At 47.5% G+C, this 18732-nt stretch overlaps 1 protein-coding gene across 7 annotated transcripts in view; it reads left to right on the forward strand.

The window, feature by feature from the left end:
* Window positions 1–239: 239 nt before the first annotated feature.
* The window catches only part of LOC119386962 (L-sorbose 1-dehydrogenase), a 531651-nt gene continuing 513158 nt past the window's right edge, over window positions 240–18732 (forward strand). Inside the window, exons 1-11 of one of the 7 annotated variants that reach the window (XM_037654253.2) lie at window positions 265–617; window positions 6671–6873; window positions 7613–7799; window positions 8083–8214; window positions 9464–9588; window positions 10346–10513; window positions 11833–11980; window positions 13288–13448; window positions 14276–14453; window positions 15901–16123; window positions 18042–18568. In XM_037654253.2, the coding sequence (XP_037510181.1) occupies window positions 443–617; window positions 6671–6873; window positions 7613–7799; window positions 8083–8214; window positions 9464–9588; window positions 10346–10513; window positions 11833–11980; window positions 13288–13448; window positions 14276–14453; window positions 15901–16123; window positions 18042–18189 (1848 nt within the window). In that variant the 5' untranslated portion in view covers window positions 265–442 and the 3' untranslated portion in view covers window positions 18190–18568. Of the gene's footprint in view, window positions 618–6670; window positions 6874–7612; window positions 7800–8082; window positions 8215–9463; window positions 9589–10345; window positions 10514–11832; window positions 11981–13287; window positions 13449–14275; window positions 14454–15900; window positions 16124–18041; window positions 18569–18732 lie in introns of those variants that run through there. The other 6 variants (XM_049413321.1, XM_049413323.1, XM_049413322.1 and 3 more) reach the window with 6 other exon arrangements.

Raw genomic sequence — 18732 nt, forward strand, 5'->3', positions numbered from 1 at the left:
TACGAAGTTTCTCTTGTTTTCGTTTTTTCGTAATACGCGCTACTTTCTCTCTGTATGTGCCCCTTTTTCATACAAGGATAAAAACAACATATATTTGTTCACTAGATATGATATGCACGAAGGCAGGTTGTCAGAAATATGTCGACCCTCGCCTGCGGTTAAACCAGCAAGTTTTTCTCGAGCACAGCCCTTGCGCAAAGGCATGGCGTGAACACACACGACGACGCCCGTATCGCTTAATACTCTCATCCTTTCTCACTTTTATTTCTCTCTCCGCTGCGGCCCTCAAAGCGACGCCGGCGCAGGAAAGGTCTGCCCGTCTTCGTCCAAACGTGCGCCAGAGCGCGATAACGGACTAGCAGTATAAATATACGCCCACTAAACTCTGACGAGGGGCTTCTTTCTTTTTTTTGTTTTTTTCCGCCGCGGACAAGGCGCAAACATGGATCTGAACTCGACGGTGCACGCACCGTGGAACAGCGTTCCTGCGGCCCAGCCCGCCTTAGCCCTGCTCTACGGCGTGGTCAACATGCTAACGCACGTGCCCTTCACGGACCTTCCTGTCCTCGGCGACTACGAGCTGGGAGAGCTGCGGCCCTACTACGACTACGTAATCGGTAAGGCCTGCACAGAACAGTCGGATAAGTCGCATACGCGCACGTCCCAGTGTGTGTGCGCGTATGCTTACAGTGAGTGAGTATGTGTGTAAGAGAGAGAGTAAGCGAGTGTTTATGTGTGTGCGTGCATGTATGAGAGCATATGTGGAGAGAGGGCGGGCCAGCGTGCAAGGCTATCGATGCGTTGTAATAGGAAATAAGACTTTCTGATTCTCCATGTAGAGTAGCAAACAGACGAATATACGCTGGCTCATCATTCTGCTTTCAATAAAGAGCTTTCTCTCTCTGATACCGGCCGTAAACAAGAACATGGATAGCCCTCGCTGTGTAGAAAAGGATTAACTCGAAGCATCGGTGAGCGGAAAAACACATCTAAGCGGCGCAAAACAGTAGCAGCAAAGCGAGATTCTGGGCAAACTTTCCTCGACAACGCGTCACGCAGCCACCCTCGGCACCACGGGAGACCTTGCAGACAGGACATTTCCAATTACAACAAAGAAGAAAACGCAGCATGGCGCAACCACAGACTGCGGCATGTAAGACGACGGACGCTACGAAAAAAAAAAAAAAGCGGGCGCTTACTAAAAACTTCCTCCGCGGCCGCAACCGGTTTTGTCGCACGAAAGCTGCGAAATTCTGCTTCAGTAAAGATGGTTGCAAAAGCACCACGTAGCAGCTGCTTGGGTTTCTTTTTCGAGCGAATATTTCCGACTTTCGCTGTCAGCTAGTCATGCACGTGCGCTCGCCTTAATAAGTGAAGGGCTGCTATGCGACACTTCTCACGTGTCAAGCGTCTCGAAGTGCGAGCTTTAACAAAGGAAGGACTGCCGCAAGCTGAAAATTTTGCCTACACAGACTTGAAGGTACCATTCCAGGCACTATAAAGGCGTCGGAGCAATTATTTAAATTCTGGGGCTTTACATCCCAAAAGCACGATATGATAACGAGTAAGGCTGTAGTGGAGGACTCACGATTAACTTTGCCCACCTGGGGTTCTTTAACGTCCACCTAAATCTAAACACACGGGTGTTACTGCGTTTAGCTTCCATCGAAATGCGGCCGCCGTGGCCTGGAATTAAACCCGCGACCCCGACACCTTAGCTGCATGCGTAACAGCCTCAGCCTGCCAAGTTACCACGGCGAGTGCATTAATTTGTCAAAATGGCTGACTGGGCTAGCTGGTGATTCATTCTGCTTGCTTGCTAGTAAGTAAGCAGTTGGTAGTAAGCGCTTGTCCGTGTGTTATTAAGTCCTCGTCTACCTTACGCGCACGTATTTCAAGCAAGCAGAGCGCATTAAGACAGGCTGATGCGAACAGTGACTGAATAAATGCGGCCCGTTACACATCATAACCCGTAACCTTGTGCAGACGAGTTCAGTTTCTAGATACCCTGACTGAATTAGCTTGGTTGTTCGATCGATTGTCGGGACGATTTCCTTTGATGGCCAGAAGAAACACGTACTATCGGCGTCGAATGAAACCCGAACAGCGGCAATCATTCGCAATGGCACAGTTCGCGCAGTCCTGTCATCACCGTGGACAAGCGCGCACGCGCGCAGTACTGCCCCAACGGATGCGCGCGCCTGTCCACTGTGATGACTGGACGGTGCACACTGTACCATTGCGAACGCTTGCCGCTGTTCGGGTTTCATTTGACGCCGACAGTACATTAGTGATTAGTGGGGTTTTGTGCCGCAAGGGCCACGGGTGGCCAAAGAACATTACGACATCTATATTAGTGCTTTAGGTTATTTACGACCCCTTTAAATCTTAACAGGCATTTAAATCTAAGTATACAGAGGCGATTTTGCGTTCTTCTGAATGGAATTCAGTCGCGGCGGGATCGCGAGTCAAGCTTGCTACTTAAAGAGGCCGAATGCGGTAACCATCACTGCACGTGTCAAGGAAAAAAAAAAGAAGGCTAGAGGAGAGATAAGGGCTGCTACTTAAGGTCACAGGCATAACATGCCGCTCTGGCTCTTCCACTGTGATTACCGCAAAGAGCCTCCAAGCACTCGCAGGGTTTTGACCATCGTTTCCAGAAAGCACCGGGACGGGGGGGGGGGGGTTGAGTTTATTGTGAACGGCAGATAGAGCAGATAGGTGTTATCGCCCCGCTCTTACCTGCAGAACGTCAATATCGATCGCGCCCGTTATCAACTCTCTCAAGTGTTCAGGGAGTCACGGCATTGCTTCGCTCTCCAATCGGCGCATGTTCCATTGCGCCATGCCGCAAAAGCATTGAAGGCGCAAGGCTCTATAAGAAGAGGGTTGCAGCGGCTGGTGACGCAAGGACAGCCGGCAACGCTCGAGCACGGCCGCTAAATAAAAAAGCGGTGCGGCCTGCCGAACGCTCTTTTGCGCCGGTGACAGCGCTAGTTCTTGCTCCCGTCGCCGCAGCGCTGCACAACGGTAAAGAAAGCCCGCTCGCACAGGCGCCCAGCCGGCTGCGTGCATTCGTTTTAGTGGTCATTACAGTCGCCTCACGCTGACCTGTGATTGCCTTTCGGCTATTTATGTGCAAGAGACGCCAGATGACGTATCAGTATGGTTTCCTTTGCGGTTATTGCTATTATACGCGAAGAGGGCATCCTCTCATGAAGACACACCTATAAGCGTGCTGTACAGCGCCGCTGTCAAAAGATAGATGGATAAATGTACATCTTTATTGAACAATCGATATTTTGTTTCTGTTACTGGTAACAAAAGTGGTCCACTGCTGTTTTTTGATGTCCTCAGTCGTTTGAATGCTCTAGCTTTTGTTATCTGCTTGGACGACTTCCTCACTGCGGGGGCTTTTTTATAGATGCGTGATTACTTTCTGCTCTTCAAAATAAACTAGCGTGACATGGAATATCTCCCACGTATATGCTTGCCAAATCTGGTGTATATCTGCTTCGCATTGCACTAATAAGTGCCATTTTTAAATGACACCCGATTCGAACATGAGTTGTTAATATTGAACTACATTACTGAAACACAGTAAATGCAAACGTCTTGCCTACACATTGTATCAAAATGTCAAGTTGGGCGAGTTGGCGCGTGCTCACGTCCTGAAGAAACAGCGCAGATGAAAAACGAAAACAAGAAATGGCGGAAAGACACACAGCGCTGCACACCAAACTGGAGGTTCATTGGGTTTTAACTCTCGCGTTTTAACGCAGTGTTCGACGGCAGCACTGTGTAGGCGGCCGTCCATTCCAGAGAATCCTTCCGCGTTCGACGTCATTCCACTCATCACGCTTTCTGTTTCAGCAACTTCTGCACGCAAGGGATTGACAACTTCTTTTCTTGAGCTTTGGCACTCGTCTAGTTGATACTGTTTGCTGTTCGATACGGAAGGAGTAGGCAAAACACGAACAAGTGGTGTATACCTTTCAATGAGGACGCGGCTAGCTTGCAAGCTGGAAAAGATGAAAATATGGTCGGCACGGCTGTCGGTCGCAGCACCTTGCGCTATACCTTGAAGTCGTACTGCTTGAAGTGAACGAAGTGAATGTGCGACTTCTTTGCAGTTACCGATCTCCACCACGGCGACAGGTCTTGGGCATCGCAGTTATGATGAAATGTCCAATTACAATAAGCAGTCACTGATAGAGCCAACGCAACAAAAAACCCGCACCTTTTCTACCTCGTAAGCAAGCGTACGGCTGCTCATTTCCAGCAAGAGCGTTTGCTTGCGCTCGCCCGAGTCACTGTATATGCTACCTTTAGGTAGCAGAGTAGCGCATAGGTCCGGCTAGCAACCACAGCTATGCGGTGAAGTCGCACCTGGTCGCACTTCGTTTTTGCAGGCGACACGCCTACTGTGTTGCCGATTAACCTGTCTGGCGTGTCGAAGACCGGCGATAAACGTTGGCTGTCGATGGCTAGTGTTAATTCAGTTCGCTGCAGCGGCGGCGTCGAGAAATAAAAAAAATTGGCCCAAGCGTCAGCTTTTCCGCAATGCATGGTTGCTAGCGGCGTTGGAAGACAGATGCGCAACTCTGCTACCTAAAGGTAGCATATACCGTAACTCTACTGTTTACCGATGTTCAGCGCCCCCGCGGTAGCGTCTCAAAACTCTGCATGTCACGCGTTCCCCTATTAAAAACGCACCCATTCGGCAGGCCGCACCTGTTTTTTATTTAGCGGCCGTGGCTCGAGTGAGACGCGCGTCCTATCGGCGTCAAATGAAACACGAACAGCGGCAAGCCTTAGCAGTGGTATAGTGCACGCCGTCTGGTCATCACCATGGACATGCGCAGTGCTGCCAAACCGAAGTGATGCGCGCCTGTCAATGGTGATGACTGGATGGCGCGCACTATGCCACTTCTAATGCTTGCCGCTGTTCGCGTTTCATTTGACGCCGATAGTCCATATGGGGCTACACTGAAGCATTACTAGGCTGGTTAAGGCAACAGACCCGCATTCGCTTGCTGAAGAATCGCAACACATTTTTTTTTCTTAGGGATTACCCCGAAAGGAGGTGACGGGTCGGCTGCTCGTCGTCCACACGCTAAAGTTTTGATTCGCAGATAGGTAACCGAATAGGTCACTATCACCATGCGGCTTCACAAGTTCTCTTTCTAGTAGAACGCAAAGAGAAAGTCCGCTAGAAAACAAAAAAAGGAGAGCACACCTGTGCGACCTCACATAACCGAAAACCAATTTACAGCGATGCTAATTAGTTAAAGAACTAAGAACCTGCCATCAAAACTTCAGTTGCGTGAACTTTCAGACATCGCCCACATAAGCTGCTCCCTTTGAAAATCTTCATCCCGTTTCTCGCTCGTTAAAGGAATTTTTCAAGCAAAGCTTGTAATGCCTCACCAGTGTCGATGGCGTTAGGTGTGGCCGCGAAAAAATAAAAAAATAAACGGTACCCCAGAGTGCAAAGAAATGCGACCTGAGAAGGTTCGCCGGTCATATGCGTATCTGTGCGCGCCGTTTTCCAATAAATGATGCTCTCTCATCCACGGGCTTGTCGGCGACCAGCCGTCTCTGGTACGGCAACCGGATCTTTTGTCGAGGTGACTTGTCAACTTACGTTGAAATATCTCATTGTTGCCGGGATATGAACGTATGGCCGTCGTTGTTGCCTGTAGCAACTGAAGTGAAGTACTGATAAGCACGTGGATAAAGGTCCGATTCCCGGCATGAAGAAAGAAAGAAAGAAAGAAAGAAAGAAAGAAAGAAAGAAAGAAAGAAAGAAAGAAAGAAAGAAAGAAAGAAAGAAAGAAAGAAAGAAAGAAAGAAAGAAAGAAAGAAAGAAAGAAAGAAAGAAAGAAAGAAAGAAAGAAAGAAAGAAAGAAAGAAAGAAAGAAAGAAAGAAAGAAAGAAAGAAAGAAAGAAAGAAAGAAAGAAAGATCATCCCAACGTTACCAGCTCTGCCACTCTTAGTCACCGTACTTCCGCCACAGCTACTGAGCTGGCTGCACTGCAGAGCACGCTTCCGTAAAATAAAGATCAGAGACCCGATTCTTGGACGATACTCTTCGACTCACGAGCGGCACTGCAATCACTGAAGTCACCACGCCTTAAAGAACAACTAGCCTCCGACATCAGGCGCTTGGGTAGTAATCCTCCTGAACTTCATCGCGACGTTGGTGGCTACCATCTCGCAGCGGTATACAAGGAAATGTTCGTGCTGACTTCGCTGCCAGAAAAGTGTCCCCGTTAGTAGGTCAAAGGCGATTCCCGGAACGTTATCTACAAACGTTGTACGGCCGAGGCAAGGTTTCGCGGCGCAGACAAACACACACGAGTGCAGGTATTGTCATTCAAAAGTTTCACACGGGGTTTTGCCTGCCTGCTACGTATCAAGAATTCTACGATTATTCCGAGGGCTTGTTTCCTGCTCGGCAGCCATCAAGCTCGCTCTAAGGGCAAAAATATCGCGACACAAAACATTAGAGGCAGCGAGTGCCAATAGAACTTCGAACTCCCACTATCACCGCCTTGGAACATTTTTTTATTGGTTTTGCTCCAACCTTAATGAAATCTTTCAAATACGTGCTGCGAAAATCCTGCTGACCCGTTCGCAATCGAACGTGCCCGCTTTTTCACGCAGTCGGCGGTGGTTCAGCGGGCTGCGTAATAGCCAACAGGCTGTCCGCGGACCCCAGCGTCACGGTGCTCCTACTGGAAGCCGGAGGACTCGAGGAAGCATCTCGACAAATCCCGTTCGCGGCGCCTTTCAACATTAGAGGTCGCGACGACTGGGACTACTGGAGCGTGCCGCAGAAGCACGCTGCCTACTCCTTCCGAAACCAGGTAGGCACGTTCGTATAGAAAAAGGCGCTTATCTGCTATTTGACGTTCAAAAGGCCGGAGTCTATCATCAGCGTGTCTGGCAGATCGTCTTCGCTTACATTGTGAACACGAGGCTTCTAAACTCCAGAGAAAGAAACAAAAGGGGGCGGTTGTATTAATGTCACGGAATGTATATATACATAATATTGTATTATTCAGGCTCGATTGACATTTTTGACCACCGAAATAAAAGGGGTCTCACGACGTGCGTTTAGATAAATCTTTATAAACCTGAATCGGTGAGTATAACTAAATATGTCAGCAAGTGGAAAGTGAAAAGTGAACATAACTGTTCAAGAAACGAGGCAGCATCGAAGGGGTATTGGAATAATTAATTCTTGCATACTGTGCCATTCGGGAAGGCTCGTAGAGCAGCGTACTGCTGTTAGCGCAAACATCCTGGGGATCATAAGCGCATGCTATTTCGTTTACATAACTTAGGTCATTAAATCGGCACAGCCGGCATAGCCATGCACGTATGTGAAACTTTCAGACATCGCAGATAACCTCGCCTAATTATATGTCGGGTGACGCACACACCGTCCCCTTCTACATTTAACCTGCCAGGTTGCGTTGTCAATTTTTTGCAACAGCACAGCACGGCCCGCCAAAAGCAATGAACCGATCCTGTCTTTGACATCGCACTATTCGTGAAATCGCCATTCTGTACCGTTTTTTTATTTTGTTGTTACGAACGCAGAGGCTAGCGCATTCGCGCGGCAAGGTGCTCGGCGGCAGCAGCGTGCTAAACTTCATGATGTACACGAGGGGAAACCCCGGGGACTTCGACCGCTGGGCCAGAGAGTACGGAGCCGAAGGGTGGTCGTACGAAGACGTGCTCCCGCACTTCAAGGACATCGAAGACTACCGCGTCGGCCCATCGGACGGTGAGTAGCAAAGAAAGATTAGGTTTACCATTCCTTATCAAAAAAAACAAAAATTCGGGTTGCAACGGTTATGCTCCTGTTACCACTGTTATTTATCGCCGGAAATCCAGTTCCTGTTCGCAACGACGCGTTTCACTACTCCTCGTGGCCGGCATATTTACTCGTGACGATGAGCGTATACCAGTTAATTCTGACCACTGGTTGCTGCCTGCATAGGTGGCGACCTTCCATGCCGCATCATGTTCCTCTTTCTCCTCGTTTGCATGCGCGAACACACTGGAAGAGTGTCACGGAACTGGAGGCGAGATACCGGTGGACTACGCCAACACCAGCACGCCTCTCGCCCACCTTCTCATGGAGGCGTGTCAGCAAGCCGGGTACGCTCACGTGGATTTCAACGGTCCTACGCAATCAGGTGACGCGTTTGTTGCATCACTAGTACAGGCTGGTTTGGCAGTTTCCCGCATTACACCGACCCCGTCTCCACTATATTGCAACAATAATGTGAAGGAAAAAAATTGCACAGCTTACACTAGTGGCGCAAGGTTGGAACCAACAGCGGGTCTAATGTTCGACGTAGCTAAGTTTTGCTGGTAAGGCCAAGCTTTTGTTAAAGATGCAAAGTTTTTGCTAGTAGTACTAAGCATGGCGAGACTTGGCTGTACTTCTCCGGTTTCGGTTGGTTCCCTACACTACGCCCGTGTCGCGTGGTTTTGGCGGGAACATGTCACGTGACTAGCTACGTGACGTTACGTGATTTTAGTCTCATGACTGGTTGTTACGCGATGTCACGTGATTTCGGTAGCATGACTAGACATTACGTGATGTTACGTGATTTTAGTCACGTGACTAGCTGTCATGTGGCTTTGGCGGGAACATGTCACTTGACTAACTGTTACGTGGTTTTTGGCGGGAAAATGTCACGTGACTAGCTGTTGAGTGATGTTGCGTTATTTTAGTCACGTGACTAGTTATTACGTAATGTTAAATTGATTTAAGTCGCGTGACTAGTTGGCAGGTGATGTTACGAGGTTTTTACTCCCGTGACTAGTTGTTACGTGATGTTACGCGATTTTTAGTCACGTAACACTCACCCATCGTAGATATAGAATTCCACGCCGGACGAATCGGCGCATGTGTTGTGGGAGCGAAGCACAAGTTGAAGAGGACGGAGCGAGCGCGTACCGGTTCATTATCATGACAAATTGCTGTTCGCACAACCCGGCGCAACGAAAATCTTAGAGTTGCGCTCTTAAAAAACCTTTCACGTGACGTCAACTTCCAATAATATCGTACGAATATATGCATGGGTTCCTGTATGGAGACCCCCGCGTTTTCATAAAAGTGAATGGCTGCATGTGTCCAATATCCCCTATTTCCAATACTTCCGTGTTAAAACATTCCCAGTATAAAACTTGCCTTATTAAAACGTGAGCAGTGTCTTGTGCACTGTCCTGTTCTCGTCATTTCGCGCTATAACTGTCGTTTATTTCTATTAAATACGCATCAGTTTCTTTAAATTATACAGGATTGCTGAACACAAGAGTTCTATAGGGGCATTGCATAGGTCTCCTCATTCGTACAAAATTCTAGCGTCTAGATCTGTTCTCAAGAAACATATAGCAGTCTGACAGCTGTGCACTCCCCTCCACTCAACCCTGTAGGCTGCTCCCGACTACAGACCAACGTCGGGAACGGCAAACGTTTCAGCGCCAGCAAGGCCTTCATCCAGCCCATCATCCGCGAACGGAAAAACCTACATGTGGCGCTGCTCAGCCACGTCACCAAGGTAAGCAACGGAAGTGCCACCTTGTTGTCAAATTATTGACGCTGCAGCTCGCTCCATGCGTTTTGAAGCGCTTTGTGGATTACACGACGTGAAAATCTCCGATGCCCTTCTTTAGTTTCACGATTGAAATTGACACCACTAATGACCAAGTTGTTACTTATTCTGAGCACGGCACACATGCTGTGTTCCAATTCTGGCCATGCATCGTAGACAATGTACGCTGACAGCTCAGAAGACAGCATCGAGCCCCAGTCGTCCGAGCAATGGAACGCGTCTGGATGGCGTATGTGAGATGTGACGCCACCTCGCATCGACAAGAGAAAGCAAATAGACGTAATTTTTATTTCTTTAACTTCTTTCGTCTCCAATTGCATCAAAAATTGAACGTAGCTATTTAAACCACACTGAGCGAGTAGACAGGCGTCTGCTTCTGTGCACACGACTATGACAGGCGACATCCGGGCTATCCGAGAATTCTGCTCAACCGCCATCTTGTTTAGACACCAAAGAAGCCTGCATCGTATTTGTCTCCGATGCTGTCTTCGCGAAGCTGTCTATTCTGCAGGCTATGTGAGAATTGCAATGGGACGTAAGATGGCCGCTGTCCGCTTAGCTGTCTGTCTGGCCGTCTACGGTGTGTACTGAAACACACCCGTAGCATTCTCACGATCATTCCTCTGACGTCATCCTTATTAACGCGCGACGAGTACTTATGCGTTACGTCAGTCGTTTCACTTCGGCCTATTTCGGACCGCAGGTGAACTTCGACGGAAAGCGCGCAGTTGGCGTAACGTTCACCAGACTCGGTCGGCCGGGCAAGGTGAACGCAAGGCGCGAGGTGATCCTCTCCGCGGGAACCGTGGGATCTACTCAGCTCTTGCTGCTTTCCGGAGTTGGGCCCAGAGAGGATCTGGAACGGCTGCAGGTATGTGCAACATGTATCCTCTCTTCCGAACAGTTCGTGACGTCTTCATGAACGGTACTAGAGCAGTTCCCTTTGATGGCACAGTAAAACAATCATAAGAAGAGTTTCGATGCAGCCTAGTTGGTATTTCATAGCAACGCTTGATTTTATATGCGCCTCTTTCCTGTCTTTTTTCCTTTCATAACGTTGTTGCTTGACACTACGACCAAACTTTGCTGTGAAAAACCAGCGCAGTGCAGTACTTAATAGCGTTAACTTACATGCTCGTGCAAATATTGTCGATGTGTTTCTCAAAACAGGTGCTGGTGATTACGCTATAGAGAGGCAAGAGCTCGAGTGCACGACTCGAGTTACATTTTGCAAATGGGACTCTCTCCGTTAAGTAAATTACTGAAACGCTAAATATATATCGTTATGCTGCTATTAATAGTCCTAAAATGCCCTTATCTTCCATGTAATCCCGAGTAAGTGGCACGCACCACCTATTTGCACCTAGGATTGTTTATCTATTATACTTGGTGAAAATTAAGCGAAATGGACGGGACAAAAGAAGGAGCACACAGGACAAAGCACTTCGTCCTGTGTGCTCCTTCTTTTGTCCCGTCCATTGCGCTTAATTTTCACCAAGTATGCTCCATCACCAACTGGCCCTCACCTCGAATCTGCTAAAGTTATCTATTATATTACGACAGAAATTGTAGGGACAGTTCAGGCTACCATTGCTATGCCGCTTCGTAAAAAGTCGAAGCGCCAGAAATATGCTATCGCGATCCGCGCGAACCGTGCACTTTGGCCGTGAGGTAAATCATGAGATGATGAGCCGGAAGGGATGGTAGTTTGGTGGAGACACCGGCAACCGCCCGCGCGCCCCCAATCGGATATCGCTTGAACCGTATGATATTCGATACAAGCCCGTATTCCAAGTGGCGGCTCAATTTACCCAGCAACTCACCGCACGGACAAGCCGAATAGCCATATAGTTCGTACAGGAAATAACGCCTTAAGGCGCCATAAATCACAATTTAAACGGAGCAACTTCTCTCAGCCACTGGAACGCGGCGTGCCACTTCACTATTACACTCGTGTGGGCCTGTCATTTCTTCAGTGGATTAAGTTAGATGCACTAAAGCTGCAGTCGAACTAAATAAACATCAATTAATGCAAGAATTTTGGCGTATAACCATGCTGTGCATGGTTTTATTTCGTCGTTGCTTTTGCCGTCGTCGTCTTCTGTGTCATTAGTCCGCTACACAGCAGCTGGGTGCGCTGACTGCGTCTTATCAGTAAGCTTCCGCCGGCGTAACATCTCTCCCGTACAGATACCGGTGGTTGCCGATCTGCCAGTGGGACGCAACCTTCAAGACCACCCGGCGCTCATTGTGGGCGTTCCCGTTAGCACCGACGTGGAAGTGGGCATACCGCCTTTCAGTCTCGTCGATATTCAGCAGTACGCCAGCAATGGCACAGGTAAGGAAACGAAAAGAGCCCTACAAATATGAAAGTATGAGACTTACCTTAAAATATATTGGTATTTATTATACGTTGAGCGCATACTTCAACACATTTGACTCGACCTGAGCTGCAAGTATGTGTAGACACAGGTTTGAGAAAAATCGGTTCGGTGTTTCTGCTCGGCATGCCGTCATGATATGCATCGAGTTCGCTTCATCATTTATAATATAACATCTTGAAGCAGATATTTTTATGTACCTGAAAAGGTCTTTTCCAAGTATAGCGAGCATGCAAGCCTCGCTGTTCTCATATGTGGCGTCCCCTTACAAAGGTTTTGAATGGAAAAGTCTGAACGTACTTAAACCAACTTGATAAAATAATAAAGAAGTATATCAAACTCAAACCTGATATACAAAGTAATTTCTCGTAAGTTATGCAACTGTGCGCCTTTCGTGATTCTTAACATGAAAGAAATATAATGAAATTAAATTTTAAGAGACAGTTTTACGCTAAAGCAGCTACTCAATCGCGCCAGGCCACATCGCAAATAACGTGGAGATCGCCAATAATGTACTCAGTCAACTTTATAGTTTACTCGCTCTTATTATTACCGCTAGCACAGACTTGATATTGTAATGGTGGAATTGTGGCGCATGCATATTATTTGAGGCTTTACGCCAGTTTTAGGATTCTGCGTCTTTGCGTAATATGATTTATACGACAGCTGCGTGAAAACATCAGTTCATTTGCGGAGAAATTCAGCGGCGATGACTACGTCCAAAGTGATGCTAATGATAATTTCTGAGGTATTACGCGCCAAAACCAGGATTTCATTATTAGGAACGCCGTAGTGGAGGGCTCCGGAAATTTCGGCCACCTGCATGGTGTACTTTAACGGGCACATAAATCTCATACATAGGCCTCTAGCATTTTCCGAGTGGCACCGCTTCCAGAGTTCATCAAAGCAAACAAAAAAAGAGAGATGTGCAATAAACGACTTCAACTCTGCATTTGCAATATTCATGCTAAAGATAGTGACCAAAGGTCCCGAAATTTGTGTAAAATCTTATTTACGCAACGGCAAATAAATTACTCGGTGCCGAAATACCAAGTGAGCTGTCGTTATAGAACTCGTTTAAAGAATTACTTCGTGCAAAAAAAAAACACAGGAAGACACCAATTATGGCTACAATACTCATTAACCATTGGAGATCGCTATGCGAACAGGCAGTGGAAGCCAATGAGTAAGTGTTTTGCAAAGAAGGAAACTGTCTAACTGCATCGTGAATCTTGTTGCCGGCACGCTGATCTGTTCTATGCAGGCACGATATCGATACCCGTGGGCAACGAGTTCGTGCAGTTCCTGCCCACCGAGTACGCCGAGGATCCCAAGGTCCCGGACATCGAGGTGGCGACCGTCGCCATGTCGCCGGCCAGCCAGTTGCTCAAGGCGTTCGCAGTGGAGCTAGGAATGTTGTCCGAGGTAAGGCTCATATCGCAGAACAACACAAATTCGCGAAACAAAGGAACATCTTGCGCTGCCTATCAATACGGTATGACCACTGCCTCAGCGTGCGTAGTCCACAAACTCCAAAACGAAAACGCCATAAAAATATTTCTCCGGTGAGGCGAAGAATTCGGTATGAATGTTGTGTGCGTTTTGTGTGTTCAGCAATGCATCGCTCTCTCGCTTTCTGTTCTCAGATGTTCTACGTTTTCTGCGAGAGACAGGCTTAAGTTATGCATTCTGACACATACTGCATGGAAAGGGTCACTCCGGCGGAGCAATCGCCGCCCAGGTCTGCCAGGCGACAATTGTATATTCGAAGCTATGTATATTCTATGCTATTCGAGATGTCTATTCGACCTGCCTGGTGTTAACATCCCCACCGCCACCACCTTGATAGGTGAGCGTTAATTTCTTCATGCCATTAACCAACGTAGACGCAAACCATTCTGATAATACCGTTCGCTATACTATTCAATACACTTATCGTGTAGTTATGTTCATAGTCGCAGTGTCGCTTAATCACCGGAGCTCACACAGAAGCTGCGATTTCCGCAGGCATTTGCGCTTTGGAAAAGACTTGTTTTCTTATTGTGAGCTCCATTCATTCAGCGTCGTATCTCATGGCTACGTCCACCTCGACAAATCTTAGTGATGTCAATTGATTCTTGTACTTCCGGTGTGATGCTCTTACAAACTTGATCGGCAGCCGATAACTTACGAGCCCTTTCGGCGTCGATGACATTTCTAGAGTGAAGTTTCTCCTTTCTGTCGCCATCTTCAATGCCTTGCGTTTATCGCAGGCTTTCGACGGTTTAATTGGTCCCCTTGACGGTCGACCCGGCTTTCGAGCAATAGCAATTCTCAACCGGCCGAGGTCGCGAGGCTCCATCTCACTGCGCTCCAAGAACCCGTACGAACACCCGAACATCGATCCAAACATGTTCGAGCACCCATACGACGCGAAGGCTCTTGCTCAAGGTATGTGTAGTAACTTTGATACATGTGTGTATATATGCTGGTATGCGTTCGCACTATTTAAAGGAACCCTAAAACACTCCGAGTTCGAATACGACAGAGTGGTTTCTATTAGCTGAGGCTAGCTAGCATGTGGTAAAAGTGGTAAATACATGTGGCTTGAAGCAATAGGGCATTCAATAGTGAAGTGAGCAGTATATTCGTGTGACATCTGCCGGTCAAGCAAATATAAGCACAACACATAACAGGTGTAGAGAGAAGATACAACGTAAATGAGGTAAACATATCAACTGGCTTCACGTTGTGGTAACTAAGGAAAAATCGGCCCCCTTAGTTCTACCCCCCCCCCCTTTCTTTACCATTCTTGTTCAGCCAGTGAAAGTAGCATGAAGCTGCGAAGTTCTGGGGCCGAATTCACAAAACTTCTCTTTCGTAAATGCGCTTTCCAATTTTGTCAGCCGGCTTCGCTAATATGTTCCGTATCGTGATTGGCTGAAATATTCTCTGACGAAAATTTTTTTATCGTGAGTCGTTTTTGTGAATGCGGGCCCTGGTTTCCTTCTTAGAGCAATACGGAATTTTGTAAACACTGAGGTGAAGGACTTACACTACCTCTCTACTTCGTGGTACTTTCGGTAGGGAAGAAAGTTGTCGGTAACTGACTCTTTAATCGTACTTATTATTGCAATATAAAGTTGCCTTAGCGTGTAATACATGTTTGGTACCCATTTTTACGCGCGCTGTAAGGCCTGTGTTATGCCTAAACTCAAGCCCTATGTACGAGTCGATCGAGGCTAGTCACGACACTGTGTAGCAGAGGTCAGCTCAAGGCTTTTATTACATATATTTGTAGAAAGACTGGAGCTAATGTAACGCACCGATGTTCCATCACAGAGTCGGGCAATACCTCCGAGCAAGTGATAAAACGCCACTGAACTGCATTTGCTGAGATTTCTAAAGTATGTAATAATAATAATTATAATAATTATTATTAATGTTATTGTTCATAATATATCAATTACACAGAACACAGAAAGCAATGAATGCTACAACACCGTGTTGCCCATCGCGTCTTTCTTTTTCTTTTTGTCCCTGCGTTTCCTCTCTCCTCTAGAAGCAGTAAACTTGCCTTGTAATCAGAACGCCCCTCTTTGTGTGTGCGTGTGTTTTTGTGTGTTTGTGTGTGTGTGTGTTTGTGTGTGTGTGTGCGTGTTATTTTTTGCTCTGTCTCTCTCTCTACACCCTCTTTCAGACTCCTATTTCCACATCCCAATGCAGGGTAGCAAACCAGATGCTAAGATATAACCTCCCTGCTTTCCTCCTCTCCATCTCTCTCTTGTAGTAAACACGAACTAGTTCAAGAACAAGTTCTCCTGAAGTCCTATAAACGTTCAGATTACGCTGCACATTACCGACTGAAACAGTGTTAAGCTGCCTGTGTGACCTTCAGGTACTAAGATGTTCATCGACCGGATCTTAAGCACGGATGCCATGAAGAGCATCGGCGCCAAGCCGTGTCAACAGATATTTCCGCCGTGCGCCGATGAGGGACCACTATGGAGCCAGGAGTACAACGAGTGCCTCTCCCGGCACACCGCAATAGCCGCCTGGCATCTTTGCTGCACCGTAGCCATGGGCTCACATCCCGAGGCAGTCCTGGACGAACGGCTGAGGTAAGCAGCCTTCACAGCGCCTGTGTTGTGTCCTCGCATCTGTCCTGGTTCATTTTGCGCTGTGCAAATATGTCGATTCACGAACGGCACTCCGGTGTTCAGTATCATGCGATGAGCGAAACGTCGCTTTCCACTTAAAGTAACGCTGACAGCAATTTTCAAAGCTGATTTTACTGTACCATACAAATTCCCTGTATTCAGGACGGCCTTCACCATGTGTGAAGCTCAGGGAATGCTGATGAGACATTTTGTTTCGTCATTAAAGTGAACTTTCGCACGGCTCACCGACTAACATTGACACTAGCGTAACGTCAGGCTACAGTATGAAATATCGTGACTCCACGCACCAGTATGGCTAACGGCGATGACCGTCATGTGTCAAAACATACAAAATGGCCTCGTGTGTGTCACCAATGGGGCCACGGAGCGGAGCGGCCGTGGAAACGTCACGATATCGTGCGCGAGCACGCGACGAGAAGCTCGTACCGTGACGTCAGGGTACAGTAGGAACCGAAACTAGCGTTTAAAGACGTGTCGTAATGAATTTTTCAGAGCGCAATCACGCTTACCAGCCACATTTTTGTAGGCTCTCGAGGGAATGATCTTTCATATGACTCAAAACAAAAAAAAACTAAAATTTTCTTGTCAGTACATCTTTAATGATAAGGGTTGTTGCGACGACTGCTCCGACTGCTACTAGTGGTGGTTGTCAATGACTATAGTAGCCAGCCCTCTCGTCACATTGAATGACGGTGTGATTTGCTTAATGAGAGAGACAGACAGAGAGAGAGAGACAACTCGAGGAAAGGTAGGGTGCTTGGCCACATGCGAGTTTCCAATTTGCTAACTAAACTTGGGTAGAGAGGCAGGGCTGGAAAGAGGAAAGAGGCAAAAGTAAAAAGAACAGAAAAGACGTTCACACTCATGCCTAACGAAGTGAGCGCAGCGCCTTTGGCCTTACCCTGGCTGTAATGCACAAGCAGGAGCTTTAGCACGACTTGAGGCACGCGCTTTTTGTACGAACCCTAAGCCTGTCAGATAACACAGTGCATGGCTCGGCTCTCACCGGAGCCACTATAATGAGCGTCGGCTGCGTTGCTGTCGAGAGCAGACGTCGCCAACATTGACGAGAACCACTTGGACGTGCCCCTTAATGCTACAAAAGTGCACCGCTGTTGTTGAAACTGTTGTACATAATATTTCTGTCTTAATGAGACCATCGTACGGCGCACACACACACACACACACACACACACACACACACACACACACACACGGCAGCATAGTACCGGACACCACAGCCGCCACAATGGAAGCTACATGCCAGTAGCATAGCCAGAATTTTTTTTTCGGGAGGGGTTCAACCATACTTTTGTACGTTCGTGCGTGCGTTTGCGTGTGTGCGCGTATATATTCAGATGCAAAATCAAAACATTTCAGTGCAAGTTGAAGAAGACCAGATGGTCAAAATTTCCGGAGCCCTCCAGTACGGCGTGCCTCATAATCATATCGTGGTTTTGGCTCGCAAAAGCCGACAGATTATTATTATCATCGACATAAGATATCATTCGATATGTGTCGTCTGAGTATTTCCGAGTAAAAAAAAGTTTATTATTCACTGGCATGCTTTTCTACACTGCACTTCGCCCCACTAATGGCGGCATCTGCTATGCCTCAAACGATAGAAAAAAGAGAGAGAGCTGCACGTGGCTGCAGGGGCCTCTTATCTTTTCCTCGTGTTTGTATCAGGAGAGCCGAATCCAGATTTTTCCACGCCATAGAGTAGGAAAAGTGCGTGTGTAAACGCTGTTTTCAGAAATGACAACGCCACCATTAGTTGGGCAAAATGTATCGCAGGAAAGCTACAGCTTTACAATTATGAAAAGTGTTCTATACCACGCCGCCACTTTGTACGCAGGGTCCGCGGTGGCGTGACGGGCCTGCGGGTGGCCGACGCCTCCGTGATGCCCGACGTAATAACGGGTCACACAAACGCGCCAAGCATGATGATCGGCAGCAAGGCGGCATCCATGATCATCGAGGACAATGCAGCGGGACCTCAATGAAAAAAAAAAAAGCAGAAAGCCATGACGTCACAGCCGACTCCACTGCCGTACTATTAGTGGTCAAGCCCGTGCTCGGGGACTTATGCCTCTCATCAGCGTGAACTCGTGATGTGATGTGCGATTTCGACTGTGTTCGCAGCGGACTATTAAGGAAATAACGGACAGCCAGGGATTGATAGTAGAAGCGACGGTATTGCGCACCTTACTGATCGTAGAAATCACGTGGTTTGACCAGTGAGTGCCATCCACTTACTCCAGAACTAGCAGCGTTTAGGCTTTAGCTTATTACCGTCGGTAAGAAGAATACGCCAATTATTGTATTTCCTCCTTGAAAGAACAAAATAAATCGTACATGCGATAATCGACGCACGTGAAACACAACGAAAATATGACTACTAACCGACTGAGGGCTTTTATCCTCGGGCACTAGTTTCTCTGGACCAAAATAAAGTTCTGCCACGCCAACCATCTGACGCGACAACAGTGGGAGCAACATTAAAGAAAAAACTAATCCTAAACTCCCGACTGTGACACACACGAAGA

Source organism: Rhipicephalus sanguineus, chromosome 3, assembly GCF_013339695.2.
Source record: "Rhipicephalus sanguineus isolate Rsan-2018 chromosome 3, BIME_Rsan_1.4, whole genome shotgun sequence".
Taxonomy (NCBI): domain Eukaryota; kingdom Metazoa; phylum Arthropoda; class Arachnida; order Ixodida; family Ixodidae; genus Rhipicephalus; species Rhipicephalus sanguineus.